Genomic DNA, 19958 nt, shown 5'->3' on the forward strand with positions numbered 1-19958 from the left:
GGCTGATAGGGATCTTTACATCACTTATTTGGCAATAGGGTGACAGTTTCTTTGTCCAACACTAACCTTCCTTCTCTCTTCCTTATCTCTGGTGAGGGCTGCTTAATTCAAGTCACCCCTTCTGAAAGATATCTATAGCCCAGTTCTTTATTGATTTTTTTGAAAGATTTGACCTATTACAATTTCCCTGCCAGTGAGTTAACCTTTTTGCCTGAAGGTGAATTAGAATGGAAACCGATGTTTGTAATTTCTTGAGTGAGGTAGCCAAAGGAGCTGTGCTAAAGTGCTGTGAAGTCAGTCTTTTAAGTTGGTAAGATTTGTTATTTAGCACGATGAGCCTCCTTTGGCTGTGTAGCAATAGATCTTTGCTCATTTTGCAGTTGCTTTCTCAAACGGTTTTAAAATGAATACTGTTATATCACACTCTCAGATTCATCACTTTTTCTTGAAGTTCTCTTGTAAAGTTGCACCCAAGTGAATCAAAGAAACCAAAGCAAAGAGACTTAACAGCAGAAGTTTTATTACCATTAAGCAGGTATTCTTATTGGCAGTGCTGAGATAGCATTGGGATAACTCCAAAAACGTTCCACCAATTGATCATTCATGAACAAATTATATTTTTACATATGTTACATATTCATTATATTTCCCAAATCATTATCCTCTCCACTCACAATGATTGCCCAACAGATAGAGCTTTATTTAGTGGTCTCCCAGGCCATCTCATGATGGTCCATTCATTGTTCCTTCAGTGGTCACCTTCAACACAATGGTCCTTATCTTTAATCTCCTGACTCACTTTCCACATTTGGCTTATTTCCATGTGAGACACCACTCAAAGACTCAATTTGTCCCGAAGATTGCTGTGAAATGCAGGAACAACCAGAGAAGTCTCTGCACACACAAATAAGAAAGACAAAGGGGAAAGTCTCGCATTCTAGGCATTTTCGGCCCTGCGTGAGGGCATGCAGTTTTTCAATTGTTCTGTATTTCATTTGCCTTGTTAAAGTAGAACAACCTTACAACATGCCTCCTCATCTACAATACTACATTGGAGTTATTATCCACAACATCCAAAGGCTACTATAGTGTTGCAAGCAAGTATTAATCATATTACACAACAATTCAGTGGCTATCCTTATAAGGCTATATTAATAGAATATTTTCTGTAATTACATCTTCAAATCACAAGAATTTGTGTCCAATCAATAAAAAACAAAACTGAGGGAAGTAAAATATTCAGTTACCTAAATGTTTGACCTAATATGACAGTATAATTTCAATAGATTTGACAAATTAATCTGAGTTGTTTTGCAAACAGCATTTTCCAAATGCAGTTTTGCTAATTCTGTCTGCGTTGGTTTCTTAATAAGTGCTTAGTGTCCTAAAAGCTCTACTAAGGTGATTGATCAGATAACCATATCTCTCCCTATATATGTCTTGTCCTTTAAATCAAACTTGTATATGGTCTATGTATATGCTCTAATGCCTTCTCTATCTTTCACCATCTCTTAACTGAGAGGTTTTCCTCCAAAACAGTTGACAAAATGTTTTGAAATCTACATAATATATAAGATGGTAGTTTAAAAAATAAATAATATATAAAAACATTTCCACCTACTATTTGGAGATGAGTCTGTCAAGATTAAAAAAAAAAAAAAAGCATTATTTCTAGAAATATCTATTAAAATTCTGGTGTTAATGCTTATAAAATAACCTCAGTAATATATCTTCAGAAATCAAAGGTAGTTCTAGCAAAGGAAACGTAAGCATTTTTTGTACTAGAGCAGAATACAATAGCAGAGGTCAGCCCCTTTGTCCCTGTTTTCTGTTTCTTCAGCGCATGAGTGGAATTTTAAGAAATTACTAACATTCTTGTGATACACTTCTAAAAATACCTGTATAATTTAAAATTTTTGCACTAGTGATCTGCTTCATTTTTAATAGCACACGTTGGATTCTTGTAATAGATCAGTGCGATAATGCCAGGTTACACATGTATTTTTAAGCAGATGTCCCTGCTGTGATTAACAGGGAGTTCTCTTTAAAAGCCATAGTTATATCATGGTCTGAGATGCTAAAGTGACACATTAATATTTCATAGAAATTATTCTTTATTTCTAAAGCAAAAATTTTGACAAAAATATATTTACATAGAAGAGTTTATTAGATATTGCCAACATCATAAAAATAGACAAAAGCTCTTTCTTTACTACTTTTGTGCAGCACATTTGCCAGATGGAAATAAGTAATATTCACTTTTTAAAATTAATTATTTATCTCAGTTGTCTCTGGAATTAAAATGATCAGTTGTAAAGTGCTCAAATTGAATCCATTATTTATTTTGCATATGATGCCGTGACTATTTTCATACTGTCCTGACAAGACTTCCTCAAAACAAATATAAAGCTACTCCCTCTCTGATCTGCACTGGCATCTGAACTTTGAATATGTACTCATAGCTTAGTTGGTTTTCACTGTATGGACCTATGGGAAGGAAAATACTACGATTTTAAGGGAAAGTTGCCACTGAAAATGGATTTCACAGGAATTCGGCAAACTGCAGATGATAATGAATAATAAATGAACAGAGAATATGCTTGAGAGAATGTGTCTCAGCAAGACATAAAGTCTTAGTGCACTTCAAAAGATTTATGACTTGATTATTATTTCAGTCCAATACATAGGCAATTTAAATAATGAAATATTTGAAGGTTATATATATATATACATATATACATATAAAATTAAAATATTCTGTAATGTTCTGTACTTAGAAAAGGCAGTTTCATTAAACTTTGCTTGAATGAATTAAGAAAAAAAAAGAATGAAGACAGATCAGAACATTTTCTAAGCTGTATTCATGAAGTTCAGGTCTTCTATTTTCTTTCATTACTAGCAAAGAAAACAACTGTAAAGAATCTAGAGATATGAAAAATCTTCTTATATGATCCTTGAGTGTCTTTTAGCTCTCTTATGACTAGGGAGGTAGAGTGAAGATGCAGAGAAGTATGTACACTATGAATAAGTCTTCTGTGAAGAGTAAGAGAAAGGGGCAGTTCCTATCTGGAATTCTTGCTTTCTTATGAAAACCCATTGTGCAACAGAACTAGGATTTAGAGTGAAATGCAAGGGAAAGATATTGAATAAACCATATGCCTGCAGAAAGAAAATGATGGAAGGTGTATTCACCTCAAGCTTTGCTGCTGCTTCATACTTTATTGCTATTTACTTAATGTGCGCTGTTTTTCATTGATATATCTAAATGAGTTTTAAAATTTGATATTGTTGTCCTTGCTTTATGCAGGAGAAAGTGTAGTGCAAGGAGACAAAAAAATGGTGCACGTAGATCACCCAGCAGGCTCTGAGTTCAACCTAAATCTTTAGCTGACTTTATGCAACTCAATTAGAAACTGCCCACTAGCTTGTCTAATGTTATATCACACAGGAAGTCCGACTCTTTAAAGCAGTCAGTGCCCACAGATATTACATGTAATTTCTGATATCTGTCTGATGCATCCCAGTTGAATGCTCTGTGAAAAGCTGTTGCAGTACATTTCTTCATATCTCAGGGAGGTTTTTGGTTTGTTTGCCCTTGGCAAATGCAGGCAGAATAGGACTGCACACTGAGTTCTGGCACCAGTGCCATGGCCTGTGCTGATGGATGTGCCCTGTGGTAGCAGCAGTCCTGCAACCAGCACTTCTGGCTATCAGCAGCACAGCAGGAGGTTGTGATGAGCAAGGGGAAGTAATAAAAGGACAGAAAATGAGACACTGGCATAAGAACAATACTACTTGCTTGGTCTTAATGCAAACTGAAACAGAAATGTTTGATCTTCACTTTTTAATGCATCAGCCTGCGTGTACTGAAGAAAATCACATTTAACAACTGAAATGGCAACGTTATTCATGAACTGATTTAAAGTCCCTGTAAAGTGTTCAATATACCAGACTGTCATGCGATTGCATTGAACTCTGTATGAAAGTAAACTGTCCAGTAGTACCCAGCAATTAGTGCTACAGCATGTGCTGATGCATAAATGTCATCAAAAGGAGTATTGGCGCTTTTGCAGCTGATCTAATTGGGGTTCACTCTCATGGAAAGTGAGGAGCAAGGCTGAGTTTGAATTAGTGCAAGAAATCTCAATCTCCACATATGCTCACAATGACCGTTACAGTTTCAGTTAAAATACACTGAATTTGCTTTGCAGTTTGTGGCTGGCTTGAAGGTAAAATACTGACAGGGAAAACAGGGAGCCTGGGTTCAAAACAAAGGGTAAAACCTCAAATTAATCTACGCAAATTAAATTTTTTAATAGGCAGTGGAACCTGAATTGGTTTTCTCAATAATGTGTTCCTTTCAGGTAGATTCTAATGCAGGGACACAGGTAAGAATAACTTGTGGTGATAATTATAGAACTTTTGCTGTAAGATACTATTATTTACTCCTGACTGTAGTCTCTCTTAGTAAAACTAATCTGTCTCACGACTGTCTCAGCTCACGTTCCCTATCAGTGGGTGAACAATCCAATGCTTGGTGAATTCTGCTTCACAGTGATAGAAGAGCTGACATTGAAGGATCAAAAAGCAATGTCTCTATGAACGTGTCTACTCCTGATTTACTCCTGATTGTAGTATCTACTACTGATTTCACAGGTTTTCTCATAATTGCCTTGGTGTTTATTGTTCATGGCATTGAATTGTTTTGGTTTTGGTTGTTTTGTTTTTTTTTTTGCCCAGTGCATCAGAAAAAATTAGGTGAATATGGTGTATTTCCTAGTAGCTTTGTACTGGGGGGGAAAAAGGAACAACAAATCTTTAAGTTTCAATTATTTCTAAAATTTGTATCAATGTTTCTATAGTGACGTGTGTGCTGAAAATGCTGGGAAGCTGTGTGAGTGCCAGGGAATGCATCATATTCACCTATACATTCTTCAACCTTCTGCCTTTCATTGCTATAGGACACAGGCAAAGGGCTAGGAAGGTCTTTGTTCTGACCATGTATAGGCCTGTTATGTCCTAGAGGAGATGCAGAGCAGCTTTCAAGAGTTAGTAATCAGAAAACAAACCAAAACAAAACAGACATGTGGGAGAGATGCAAGCAAAGGTTAATGAAGTCTTTCATCTAATTTATGAAGCCTATGAGAGTGTAACTGTGTTTGCTAATCATGTTGCCAGAAGAGCATTATCTGGCAATTCAACCAGCACTGAAACTAGACAGAAAACAGGAAGAGTTGGAGGAATACACTGGTCTGGTTTAACACCACTTATAATGAATCTAAGAAATGTTCATGAATAAGCTTTATGTGTAAACAGTATAAAAGAAACTTGGCATTGGTATCTTATAATATCAGAAGTATTTATTGCACTATGACTCAAAGCAATGTAATTGCTTTGTAGAACATAGCAGCTCTGTTTCTCCTTAGAGCACGCTGCTTCAATTCAGTATTCGTTTGTTGTGTTCATTCAATATTCATTTTCTCTGCTACAGCTATACTATGTAAATGAGAAATGAATAGTTAGAGGAACTGATGATAAAAAGCTAAAAAATAAAAAAAAGTTTGGAGAAAGAACTGATTTAAAATCTGAATAATATTTTGAGAACTAGCTTAAGTGTATGGTAAGCGTAAAGGAAAAGATGTTATTACAGGTTATGGCAGTAACAGAAAGCCAGATAGTTCTGCACTGTGAGCTGTAAGCCTTTCATGTTTGCATACATGCTAGAATGTACTTCAGGTTATCATACTGCACCACTGCTGCTAGCTGGAGGCTCTCAATACCTCTGGTGCACATAATGATTTTCAGGGTGCTAGGCTTGCATCCATTCACATTACTATGAGAAGAACTATGGTATGTGATATGCAAAGTATGAGCTCCATTGCAGTTTATTTAAAGATTCAAATTTGTACAGACAGAGCAAGAGAATAAGGAGAACAAGGAGACTTCACTGCCTCTCTGGGCAGTCACTGTCACCATTAAAGAAGTTCTTTTGCATGTTTATATGGAATTTTCTGTATTCCATTTTTTCCCATTGCTCCTTGTTCTGTTTTGCGCACCACTGAAATGAGCCTGGCCACATCCATGTGACTCTCACTCTTTAGATGTTTATAGACATTGATGAGACCCGCTCTCAGTGTTCTCCAAGCTGAACAATCCCAGATCTCTCATCCTTTCCTCATACAGGAGATTTTCCAGGCCCTTTAACAACTTTGTTGCCTTTCACTGGACACTATCTAAGAGAACCCTGTCTGCTTTGAACAGGAGAGCCCAGAACTAAACACAGTAGTCCGGATGTGACCTCACCAAGACACAGTATAAGGGGAGGATCACCTCCCTTCACCTGCTAGCCATATTCTTTTTAACGCACCCCGGAATACCATTGGCCTTCTTGGCCATAAGGGCATACTGCTTGCTCATAGCCAATCCACCAGGACACCCAGGTTCTTCTCCTCAGAGCTTCTTTCCAGCAGGTCAGCTCCTAACCTGTACTGGTGCCTGTGTTTCTTTATCCCCAGGTGCAAGATTTTATACTTGCTCTTGATGAACCTCAACAGGCTCCTCTCTTCCCAGTTATTCCAGGAATTTGTGAGGTTGTAATACTAAACTGTCCAGTTAGGGAAACAGTAAGTGTAACACGTTTTGTGATTTTCAATGTCAGAATTTTGACTGGTTCAGTTTCTCTTTAAGCTTATTTCATATGTTCTGCATTCATAATTTTAAGTGACATTTCAAAACAAGGTGATGAATTATGTTATTTACTGTACTGTTAATATTCTTAGAAACATCATGTCTATTTTCCCAATAGATTTTAATAGGGAAAAAACAAAAGTGCGTAGACTTATAAAATACCTTAATAATTATATGCAAAGGTGAACAGTTAGAAAGATTTCTAAATAGCTGATTTTTCAGACTTTGAAGTTTGCCTTTATCTCATTGTTTGAAAGTATGCCTGGAAGGTTGGGGGAAAAAAGGGAAATTTGCATTTTAGATTCATATATATTGCTGTATTTTTAATGTTAGTTTTTGTATTTCCTTGTTAACCTAGGGAATGGAAAGAACTTGCCCTTCGGATTCTGAAATTGAACGGCAGTGTCTTATACTCTCAGGAAATAAAAATTTTGACCTAGGTGTCATATCATTTGTAGGCATATTTGATTCTCCATTATCTTCCTCTGAATCTCAGACATTGCTGTGCTTTATTCTGTTAACCTCCTTTCCTTTTTTATCTCCCCTCCATATTCGGAATCCATTTTCTTTGATGCAAACACTGCCTTGTGTGTTCTTTTCTACCTCAGACACATCTGGGAAAGACAAAAGCTTTGAATAGAAACAGTCAAGGTGATCCATAGCACTCCAGTATGAGAGTTTCTGGCACACGGAGCGTGCAGCAAGTCCTACAGATACCAGGGAGCTCCCCATGGGTGGGAATGATGTGAAAATAAAGGTTTTGTCTATCAGTGTTCTGCTGCCTTGGTACTCCCGATAGTATAATTTATCGAATCTGTGTTTGCAAACACTAACAGCTTGTCGTGTTGGCACTATCTATCTATCTATCTAGTAAAAGAAAGTATCAATAATTTATCTAGAATTACAGCATTTTGCTGTATTGCCTATCATTGTAATAGGCAGCGCATCTATATTAGTGAGACCGACTTCCCTGTTTAGACTTCTATGATTAGCTGCTTTCTGTGACAAAAATACTTTTTGCAGCAGTAGTTGTTTATCCTATGTCACCACAACTGCATAAAGCAAATGTAGGCAACATAAGTGTGCTGTATCAACTTACACACGATTCTTGCATTTCAGTGTAACAGGGTGGATCTGCCAAATGATTCTGGCTTCTACTCTGATCCGGTTCTATTCTCAGTGGCTTGCTGCTGTTCGTTCTGCTCCTTGATGGTTCTGCTATCAGGAGCTGCAGTTTGCATTTGTGGTCGTCTCCTGAGTCCTTCAAAGTCTCTTTGATCTGTGTCTTTCTGACCTCTCTTGAGATTTGCTGCTTACTCTTGAGCTGGATCTTGTAATACTTATGTCCTTCTGCCTCCCAGCCCTCTGTCATCCACTTAACCTTCCTGGCCCTCTTCACAGTCTTCTTGTAATACAAAGAAAATTTAAGGTCTCTATTACTGTGTGCTAGCTTGTTTCTAAACTTACGAAAAGTAGATTTCTGCTAATCAGTCTCCCAGTAGTCTCTCTAAATACAATCCTCTCAAAATACTAAAAAACTAATCTGCTCGTTGACTTGTGCAGTCAGAGTCTCTCTGGCATTAAACTATTAATGCTACTTACAGACACCAAACTAATAATACAAATGGGTCAAAACCAGTTCTTGCTAAAAGTACAGCAAAATTCAGCTGAAATCACATTTGTTAATAATGAGAGTAACATCTTGTTTTGATGCTTTTAAGACTTTCATGGTTGCAAGTTTGGTTTCTTTGGGGCTTTATATTTTTATACTTGTATGGGGAAAAAAGCTTAAGGGATTTTCACATACCCTTATTTGCCCGGGCTCAAATATTTTTTTTCTTTCAAATAGTGTTAATTTTAATATCTGAAATAATATATGAGATAACAAACAGATAACAAGTTGCAATAATAGCTTTATTTCAACTCAGCTGCAAGGTTATTGCTGTTTTAGTGAGATATTTGTCTTGATTTTTGACTCCATCACAATCAATTCAAGGAATTTCAGTATAAACTTGTAGCAATGGCTAATTCACTCCCTTTCCTGCTCCCTAACAAAAATAAATGTTAATCCTTCAGAAGCTTAGGAGGAATCTTAATATTGTATTCTACAGTAATCTCTTTAGAAGACAAAGAACTACAAATGACATCTTAAACTCACTATGACTCCAGTGGCAACTCCCAGCAGCAGAAAGGACACAAGCTTCCAATTTATTTCTGTATTTACCATTTGTCAAATGCCAGTTAAGCAACATGCAGATGTATTATGGTGTTTTCTGGGGACAAGTGCAGCCCAGTCCAGGTAAAGTGTGACACATCCATCTAAATCTGTTTAAAACAAAATCCCAAGAAAGATTACTTCGTGTTCACAGCAACAGCTATCTCCCCAGTGCCAAACATGTATCATGTTGTCTGCTTGTAACTGGATCAATGCACGGCAGGGAGAGCAACTGTGTGTGACGACTGCTGCTGTGGGAAGTAGAGAACCTAAGGAATATTCATAAAGAGCAAATTAAAACATTATATGAGGCTTTGATTAAGCTCGACAGCTTTCCTAAAGAGTTTCTATTGTTGTTACTAGTGCTTAGCAGCAGCTGAGGATTTGTGAAAGAGCAGCTGCCTCCACCCCCCTGCAGCCTTCACGAGATGGTGGTGGTTGAAATCTATGTGGGATGTTTTGCTGTTCTTTCTCTTTCTTTGCAGAATTGCATATCTATGCCATATAAGCTTCTGCTAGATTATCTTTTCCCAAAAATTTGTGTATAAAAATATCTGCAGCCCATGTTGAACACAAATTGACTTGCTCCTGGCTGTAAGTCTGTCTGTACTCCTGTTCTCTTCAGACTTGTGTATCAATTTCAATCTGCAGATCAGTTGTATACATAGGAAAGTGTGTAAGTACTGCCTATAATAATTTTTTATTACAAAAATATGTTGCAGGTATTCTGTACTTGATTATCTCATACCTCAAAATCATTTTGATCATTCAAAATCTCTGTCTTTGCTATTTTTCTCATCACATGTTGAGAATCTTCTGTGCTAATTCCTCAGCCCCCACAGCACTAAGAGCAGTGACTTTTCTAGCAGCAGATTCAGTTCTGGGTTAAGCCAATGCCTATCACTGGAACAGGCTGCCCAGGGAGGTGGTGGAGTCTCCTTCTCTGGAGATGTTCAAGACCTGCCTGGATGCCTACCTGTGTGACCTGCTGTAGGGAACCTGCTTTGGCAGGGGGGTTGGACTCGATGATCTCTGGTGATCCCTTCCAACCCCTACAATTCTGTGATTCTGTGTGACCAGCAGGCAAAGGAATAATGGAAATGTGTGCTGGGTGCTTTCTCTTCAATCTATGGCAATGAAAACAAAAATGACAGTGGATTAGGATTACTATGCAGTGCATTTTTTTGTTATTTGCACCAAATTGCAAATCCACTTTACTCAGTTCAGAGACATTTATTTGCCTGCTTTTCTGTGATTATTTTCAAATGAGCCGCGTTTGGCATTGACCCTTGCGACGTCTTTGAGCATACTTAAGATATGAATTAGTTTTGTAGGCTGTTTTTTTCATCAGGAGAGAGCGATGTGTATCTGAAAAGGGAACTGCAGATGATCCTATCACTTTTTGCATGGTCTAAATTGCAAATGTATGGCAGCATGAATCCTCTGGTAGGTGCTTGTGGTTAAGGAAAGTGACTCCTAGTTCTATAATGAGATGTGGAATAACTTAATGGAAGATTTTAAAGTTGTGTGCAGGTGAAAGCTGACAGAACTTTTGTTTTAATTTGTATTTCAGAAATTGCTTTCTAAAGGAAATGAAAAAGGATTTGCTATTTATCAGAATACTTTTGAGCAAAGTTTCTGTTCTTATTGTCACCTCCATTTTATCTTCCCTTTTTTAGAGAAAGTAACAAAATGGGAATTCCTCTTCCTGTCCCTTCCTTCCTTCCCCTCCTTCATTCATCGTTAAGACAACTAGGTATTCTGAAAATAAATTCACTGAAGGTTAGCTTAAAACTTGCTCTTATTTTGAATAAGTGCTGAATACAAAAGTATTTCTTCTTTTTATTATTATTTTTAAGCCACTAAACCATATAGCTCCCTCTTTTAGTTTAAAGCCATTACTCCTTGTCCTGTTGCTACACTTCCTGAGTCACTCCCTATTTTTTCTGTAGGCTCCTTTAGGTTCTGGAAGATATCTTTAAGATCTCTCTGAAGCCTTTTCTTCTCCAGGCTGAACAGCTCTTTGCAGGAGAGGTGTTCCAGCCCTTTGCTCATCCTCATTGCCCCTCTTCTGGACTCACAATGTCAGGTGCATGTACTTTGTATATTGAAGGTCCCAGAGCTGAACACAGTGCTCTACATGGTATCTTAGAACAGAAGAGTAGAAAGGGATGATCATCTTGTATGACCTGCTAACTGTGCTTCTTTATATTCAGTCCAGGCTGTAATTGTCTTTTGGAGCTGCAATTGCTGACATCTGCATTAAAACTGGTGAGAGTTCTAAAGTTAGTGTGAATCAGTTCTAAGGCAAGGCATCAAATTTCCTTCCAGTAATTCAAAGACAAACTGCTTTAAATAATTTTTATCAGACATAATTAATTTAACTTACTGGTGTGCCGCACCAGAATTCTTCTGTTAGCCTGCTTTGGAAATAATGAAGTCTCCACCCTGCAATTCCCACAACTTTACTCACAAGTAGTCTTGGTACAGTCTCTGGGGTCATCTAGATGAATAAAGATTGAATGGCCTGACCTAGATATTTCATGGAACAGTAGCACTCCATACTCAGAGAAAATGTATTCGGAGTGGCCAACTGTCTGCAGGTGGATGTTTTTCTTTGTCAAATTGTTATATATTTTTTTCTCAACTGCTCATGCTTTTCTTTTTTTACAGTAAGTCAGTGCACAATGTGTAAATATCACTTTCAAGATTAGAACTTTATGAGGGGGACCTTAAAAAAAAAAATACAGTTTTTAACCTGTGATTTGTGCATTTTTTGAGTAGTGCCTGGTGAATATTGCTATTGTCAATAAAAGAAAAAGCAGTCTTGTGAGCTTTCAAGGATATAGATTTTTATTGATCTGGCTGTCACTAATTATAGAAATGTGTGGGGTATTTATCATAGACCTTACGGATTTTAAAAAAAGCAATAACTTCTGTTCTTTGGAGAGTGGTATGTCTCTGTCTTAAGCATTTCTTCCATATAACCATTTCAGAGCTTTTCTGGTACAAACTCCTTAACTTTCCTTTTTCTTTTCCATTTATAATTATAATAGAGGAAGAATAGATGTGGCCTACCTGAAATTACCTTTAATTTTTTCCCAAAATGTTTAGTCTTGTTCTAATTATTTAACACAGTACAGCAGAAGAATGGACACAAAGAGTACAAGGGGAGTAAAATAGAAATGTGAAGCAAAAGCTAAGACAGTCCAAAGAAGAGTTTTCATGTAAGTGAGAGAAAGTATTACATTCATGCCTTGCAGGCAAAGACTTTGCCTCCTGTTTTCTCAGTCAAAGACACGCTTTCTGATGGCTCAGTTCTTGGTTTTCTAATGGGATTAATTCCTTTGTATATTCTTGAAATTAAATGTTCAGTTTGGCTAGGGTAAAAAGTGAAATCTATCCATAATCATAAGAGATGAAGAATAACCCAGTATTTGTTTTGTGTTTCTCCAAGCCTGAAGTTGTTAGAGATACTGGAAATACAAAACTGATTCTCTCAACTTGGCTTCACACGTGGTCAAAGAACAACTAGGCATGCAACATTAGTGTCTTCTCTTATTTTCCAGGTCCGTGGGGGAGATGCATGGGAGATGAATGTGGCCCAGGTGGCATCCAGACTCGAGCAGTGTGGTGTGCCCATGTGGAGGGCTGGACAACACTGCCCACCAACTGCAAGCAGCCAGAGCGGCCGGACAACCAGCAGAGCTGCTTCCGTGTCTGTGACTGGCACAAGGAGCTGTATGACTGGCAGATTGGCACGTGGGATCAGTGCCGGCCCGTCCTCTCCCGCAGCCATGAGAAGCCCCAGGAGTGCCTCAGAGGGGAGGATGGCATTCAGACAAGAGACATCACCTGCATCCAGAAGTCCAATGGGGTGCCTGCTGAGGATGTCATCTGTGAATACTTTGAGCCCAAGCCCCGCCAGGAGCAGGCATGCCTCATCCCGTGCCGTCAGGACTGCATTGTGTCTGAGTTTGCCCCTTGGACGGAGTGCTCTAAGACCTGTGGCAGTGGGCTTCAGCATCGAACTCGGCACGTAGTGGCCCCACCACAATTTGGTGGGTCTGCTTGCCCAAATCTCACTGAATTTCAGGTCTGTCAGTCTAGCCCATGTGCTGCTGAAGAAAGCCTCTATAGCCTAAATGTGGGACCGTGGAGCATGTGCTCGGTGCCCCATTCAAGACAAATACGGCAAGCAAGAAAACGAGGGAAGAGCAAGGACAAGGAAAAGGACAGAGAAAAGGCAGTTCGGGATCCCGAGGCTCGTGAATTAATTAAGAAGAAGAGGAATCGAAACAGACAAAATAGACAGGACAACAAATACTGGGACATACAAATTGGGTATCAAACCAGGCAGGTTACATGCACTCACAGAAATGGGAAAACTGCTGCTCTGAGGTAATCAATGTTTCTTCATTTGCAAATTATTATTTGTTTCGATTAATTCTAAGATAAAGCACACACAAGTGCATGCTGATATTAGTTCACAGAGCCCAAGACACAATTTACCACATGCATTATTTCCAGTATGAACATCCCTCATCAAGATTAAAACATTTCTGTGACAAGAAATGTTCAAGCTGTTCTGGGGATCATAGTAAGCATTGCATGAATGTGCAGTATTAAACTGTGCTAACTCCATATTCTCTGTCTGTCTACACGTTTTTCTCTCAAAAACTTGATGAAGTTTATCAAATGTCAGCTCTGTTTCTATGGATTGAGGCAAGTTTTCACCTGCAGGTTTTAATGAGTCGTTCATGTTTGGAACAGATGATGTTATTGCCTGCAAGGCACGAAAGTTTCAGAAGAACAGTTAGGGTATGACATATGATAAGAGGAAGATGCTGCTTGAGAGTGCAGCGTTTTGTCCAATGCCTTTAGTTATGAAAAAGAGCATGCAGTATTTTTTTGTCCTTGCTTCTTAAGGTGAAATTTATGAGACAGTGAAACTTGTGTGTGTGTACCTTTTCCCACTTATTTTCATTTGCTTCTGCACCTTTTTCTTCTTTTATTTCTCAGTGGTAAACTTTTCATTATTGTCTGTTTTTGTGTTTTCATTTTATTTATTTATTGTTGTGCTTTTAAAGATATTAGGTGGTTGCACATGTTTCCATAACTCTTTCCATAGGCTTCTGTGTGCTTTTCTGCAACTATATAATTTTCCACTTGCTTGTTTTATTTGATGTTCTCTTGCTAGCTCTTGTTTTTCCTGCATTCCACCCAGAACATCTTTGTCAAACTGGAAGTCTTTCTGTCTCTTCTACCTTTTTCTGACTGTGATGTGATTCTTTCTACTTTCTTCCCTCCAGTACAATACATGATCAATCAGGTTTACTTCACCTGTGAAATGAGTAAGATCCCTTGCTGAATCAGGTTGACATCCATTTCTGCTAGGTAGGCTTTTATTAGCTTTTTCTCAGGGTACTTTTCTTTAACATTCTGTCATAGAACTTGCAGTGGCTTCAACCTTTCCTATCAAAAGCCACATTATAGCTCTTCAAGTGTGATAAACATCATCTTTTTAAGTACATTTAATCACAAAACTTCAAATTAATATGGAATTTTCATTTCTCCATGGCTGAATATCAGCGTGCAGCTACAGACCACACCCCCAAGTACCTGTCAGTGTAAGTCCAGATGATTAATGCTACAGTACTGGAAAGTTTGAATTGTTTAGCTGGGAGGTAGTACAACTGCATGGGGATGTGAGGTGTATAATGGTAAAGTCTTGTCACAATAAAGACTGGGATGAGTTAATCTCCATATATCATATATCATGGATATAGAGAGAGAATAAAAATGATCTTAATCACAGTGATACTGAATGAAACTATACTTCCTTATACCAGGCACAGAGAAGCTCTGGAAAGGACTGCCTGAAGAATTTGTGGTGCTTCCATCTTTGAAGGTTTTTAAGAATAGGTCAGAAACAGATATCAGGAATGGTTAGGGAAGTAATCTTTGAATAACACTGAGTTAGGGTTGAATTAGTGTCCGTAGAAGGAATCTCAAAGCCAGCATGCTCAGGCAGTGTCAAATTTTGTCTGCAGCACAGTCTCCATGGTGGTACAGAAAAAAGCTGCTTTTACCTCTTCCCTTCCCAGCCTAATATTACGCAGCCCAAGAATATCATTACACTTTAAATACAAAGAATAATTTATTAAACACACCGACTGCTGGTAGCTAGCAGCCAGACATTCTGTTTGAAAGTCTCCAAGATTTTTTACATTCAAACAAATAATTCAGAACTACAATATTTAGACGAAGAGAAAAAAAAAAAAAAAAGGAAGTTGGTGGGGGGAACATTCCTATGCTGAGATTCTGATAAATGGCACAAGAAAGGTAAGATATAATAGGCAATTTATGACATACATTTCTCATCATCTTTATACTTTCTCTTGAATTAATTCAGATCAGTAATGCTGTCTTAAATGCAGTCACCTCAGCATACCATGTATGCACCATATATTCAGGCTGCAGCAGGGAAATGGATGAATTCTGTTGCCTGAGGCAGAGAAACAATAGATGGTACAATGTAGGAACAATTCTTCATTGGGGAGAAAATGATATAAATGATGCAATGGATATTTTCATGTCTAATGAATACAATTTTACGTTGTAAATGTAGAAATGAATACAATTTTACGTTGTAAATGTAGAAAGGATTTATCATATAATAGCCTTCCTATCAAGTTCAGCATATAATCTTTTTTCTTCAAGTTGCATAGTAAAAACAAGAAAAATTGATTAAACGTCTCCCATGAGAAATACTAGCACTGATACCCTCGCTTTTAAAGACCGAACTATGTGTCACTTATATATATATATCAGCTTATTTTATTCTGTGTTCTCTACTCTGTAGTCAAACGCTTTATTCTGTGGTTACCTTTCCAGAATCTCAAACAATAGAATTATTTTTCTATGTAGGTTGTCAGTGCAGCCAGCAAAAATGATTTTATAATCTCCATCCATAGTAGGCATGTTACTAAATAATATGACAAGTAAGGTGACTGGATAACCTGCTGTGCTCATGTGAGATGCTCCTCAGCTTGAATAGTTCATTTTCAGTGAGTTCTGACTTTAGTAATCAGAAACAATCAGCCCCCTAGCAGCATGACTGGAAGAAAAAAAACCCTCAGGCGAGTAATATTTTTTGCAGAGGTAGCAAAACTGATACAGTATAAAAAGGGTTACAAAAAACATGTTTCAGAAGGATGCTCCAGAGAAAATGATTCTGTAAAGCTGTCAGCAAAACTTCAAAAAGGCAAATTCTCTAGACACATCAGCACACCAGTCATGGTAAAGAGAAGTGAAAAAAGAAAATCAAAGTGTAATTTATACACTTTATTGCCAAGTGAACAATACATAGTCTCCCGTGAAGGATGAAATATTGGATTTTGTATTGCTTGTTCTGCAATGAGGTGCGTGTTATGCAGCCTACAGTCTGAAATTCTGATGCATTGAAAGTATTTTAAAAATAGAATTAGTGGAGAAGAGAGAATTCAATAATTAAAGCTGTCTTCAAAATGGCTGCCCTGGATATGTAACAGAACTAAGAGAGTGTCGCTCTTAGTGTAGACAACTGATCCTCTGAAATGTTTCCTCTTTTTTCTGATGAAAGTGGAATCTGTTAGAGATCCCACAGAGAGCCATTAGACTAAAAACTGGCAATGCAGAAAAACACAGTGTCTGTGTAAAAATTGGAATGCAACTCTTTGCACTATTACAAGTTGTGATGTTTGTGTCTCATGTTAAGCCTGTTGTTTTCTATTAAAATTTTAACTTGTTTTTTGTTTGCTTCTCCATCGATTTAATCTCCATTTAATCTCAAACATTCCCTCATAAATGTCTTCCTGAGCAGACTTGAAGAGAAAATATTAGGAAAAACGTTTTGGATGTTTTTATTCAAGTCTAGGAAAAAATACTTTGCTTTTATAGTGTTTTGGTCATTCACATGACCATTTCACTGTGAGGCTTTGCTAAGTAAGATCCTTCTGGACTGGGGAAAGCGTATGAAATTTGGAATGATGGGAGCAGGTTATGGATGCAAGCATTTGTAACTGTAGAAACGTGGAAAAGAGCTAGTGTTCCTTCTTCACCTATATGTTTCTGTACTTCAGCAAAACATTTGGAAATTCTCTGACCAAACGCATCAGGTTCCCCTCTAGTGGTTGGCCCATCCTCATGGTGACAGGCTGTGGCTGCCAGGCCAAAAGGCTGCAAGTGGAACTGTATGTAAAACAGTTCTGTTAAAGCTATGAGTAACTATTAAAAAAACCCACAACCATTCTGCACATTTATTTTTCAGTTGTTTGAATGTAGCTTACTATCTTGCTTAAGCTGGAAACAAGAAGCTCCTGTCTGCATGGGAGAAGAAATGGAGAAGTAGGAAACAGACCCTTGCAGCTCTTTGACTGAGTGGTTACTGATCCCTTACAACATCCCTGTAGCAGAGGCATATTTGAGAACAGTATTGATGGCTTGTAGTTACAATGCAAGAAGCAACAGTAAAATTTTGGTTATTTTCGGGGCTTTTATTTCTTTGGTGGGAAATCATATGCAGTGACAATATTGGGTAATGGTGGTGGAAAATAGAAGCATTCAAAAGTTAAAAATTTCTGAAGTCTTCCTGGGCAGCTTGGTTTAGCAGCTTTATACATTTAATAGTACAATCATATTCCGTTTGTTTTCCCTCTGTCCTCCTTGGAGAGTAATTATTTACTATTTCTTATCCTCCTCACTGATTCTATGCATTTGTACAACACCTAATGAAATATATCTGTACCTCATAATGAATTAATCTCTCTTGGAATGATATCATTGCTATACTTTACTTAGTATACTTTATATACTTCAATTCTGGGTTTGGGAAAGACTGAGTTTTTGTTTCTTCCAATATTATATCTGAGAGAAGAGAGATGATAACAGAGCGACAGTTACTGAAGTGCCCTGCTAATTTCAGGCAGACAGTTTGAGGTATATCATTCCAGATTTACTTCATGTAAACCTGTATTTAGATAAAGCACATCCACTGTACTTGATACTGACCATAAGTCTTAAGCTGGATACCCAGAGAGTTAGAAAACGACTGTCTGATTTAGGCTGATGAACAAGTGATACTCAGAAATCAAAAATGGCTAAAAGAAAGACAGTCTGATCCTCTAGGGTGACATTTTAATTTCATTGGTCTTTTTGTCTTTCCCAGTCTGAACCCAGTGCTCTTCTCATGGATCATGCAACAAATGTCTCCTTCCACATTATGAGCTCTTGTTGTCCTTTATCTTTTGTGTGAAGACTGTGAGTTAGAAAAAATACGGCATAAACCTGTCACTGTCTTTATGCCATTAATCTGGAGAAGGAGAAAAGTCATACTGAGTTATATGTTGTGAGACAGAAAACAGAGAACTTCAGACATACAATGCTTTGTTTGTTGTTCCCTGTCATATAATCTTTGCTTAAAAACAACCTTTAAAGGATTCTTTCCCATGAGACAGAAGGCAGAAAGGGCAGCCTGTAAAAGTGGCAGTGGTGATAGTGAAGTAGATTCAGGGAGGCACACTTCAGGAGTCCAAAGGGATGAGTAGCAATGCAGAGAGGGCTCGTGGTAGAGGTGAAAGTGCATAAGCAAACTTCAGTTTGGTCATTGAGGATCTGGTGAAAGCATGAATGCTTGCATGTCTGAGGGAGATTTCTTGTGTTACTGGAAAGGTAACTCTGTACCATTCTTGTAGAGAAAGTCTCCAAGCTCATCAAATTGTGAGAAGCTGTAAGAGGTTCAGTAGCAGAACACCTGTAAATATCTCATGTTTGGATAATGAGATGTACACAGTTGTCTTAATAAATTAACTTGGAATTAGTCAGAGCACATGCTGTTAACAAATGCAGAAGAGAGAAGAATACAATTATTGTGGAAGAAAAACCTCCTGATAACTAAAAACTGAAGAGTAGTTGTCAGATGCATTGAGATATAGAATTGTAAAATATTACTAAAGAAACAGGATGCAAACATAATTGCTTCCCTACCACTTTCCATTGTGTTTTTAGAATTTCCATGAATATGAAAGTCAGAAACTTCCCATAGATTTTTAATGTGATTTTGTTTGAGGCAGTAGATGCTGTGGATATGCATAATATTATTCAATGGGTGTTTCTTTTTATTTTAAGTACCTGCTCCATCATCTTACCGAGGGTGTTGTTTTGACAGTGGCTTGTCAGTGTTGCTCTACATCTGACACACCACGCCAAAATCTAGATTTAAGATGGAAAAGTACACACTGTGCTGAGTAATTGAAACACCAGCAATGAACCATTTATTTATCCACGCTGTATTATAACTCTTTTCATATAATGAACAATTGTTGTTTAGATGTATAGCATTCATACATTTTTTACAGGAATCATCAAGCTTGGATGCTTTTTGAAATATATTTTTATTCAGATACAAATAATTAGTCTTACCTAGCAAAATAGAATAGTTTGTAATATAATGAAAGACAGAATAGATACTTTGATAATCTCTACTGGCCATAAATTCTACAAATGAACAAATTAATTCTATGTATGTTTTCTAAGTAGAATTTCTACTCTTAATTTAGTTGGAGATCAAAGATCTCAGGGCCTAATTCCATTTATTACTGACCATCTTAACAATATTCTTTTATACTGCATTTTATGCCTCTTTTATGCCTCATCATAAGAGAATAGGTATATTAATTGACTTTAGCATTCCAAATGCACTCACAAGAGTCTACACCAACAGAGGTGACCCACTGTTGCTGTCACCACTGTTGAAAAGCACCATCCACCACCTCACTGTGTTCACATCCACTGTTTGTATCCAAAAACGTTCAGCAAGCGTCAAATAATGCCAGTGAGTGCAATTTTTTCCTCATGAAGTAATTCAGTGAAACATTTTTGCTTCATGTGCACTTTCATGTCAGACACCATTTTGTCAGATTGCCCCTCTGCTTCCATCTGTCACATGGCAACAAAAGGTAATTTTGTTGGGTATTGGTGAGGAGATTCAGCTTCTACTGCCATTCCATCACTGTAT

The 19958-nt window shown here is 37.5% G+C and overlaps 1 protein-coding gene across 1 annotated transcript in view; it reads left to right on the plus strand.

Annotated features, from left to right (window-relative positions):
* The window catches only part of THSD7A (thrombospondin type 1 domain containing 7A), a gene marked incomplete at both ends in the record, with an annotated part of 184030 nt that overhangs the window by 55828 nt on the left and 108244 nt on the right, over nucleotides 1–19958 (plus strand). Inside the window, one exon of the mRNA XM_079538128.1 lies at nucleotides 12472–13303. Within this exon, the coding sequence (XP_079394254.1) occupies nucleotides 12472–13303 (832 nt within the window). The remainder of the gene's footprint in view (nucleotides 1–12471; nucleotides 13304–19958) is intronic.

Source organism: Tetrao urogallus (genome assembly GCF_951394365.1).
Source record: "Tetrao urogallus genome assembly, chromosome: 7".
Lineage (NCBI taxonomy): Eukaryota > Metazoa > Chordata > Aves > Galliformes > Phasianidae > Tetrao > Tetrao urogallus.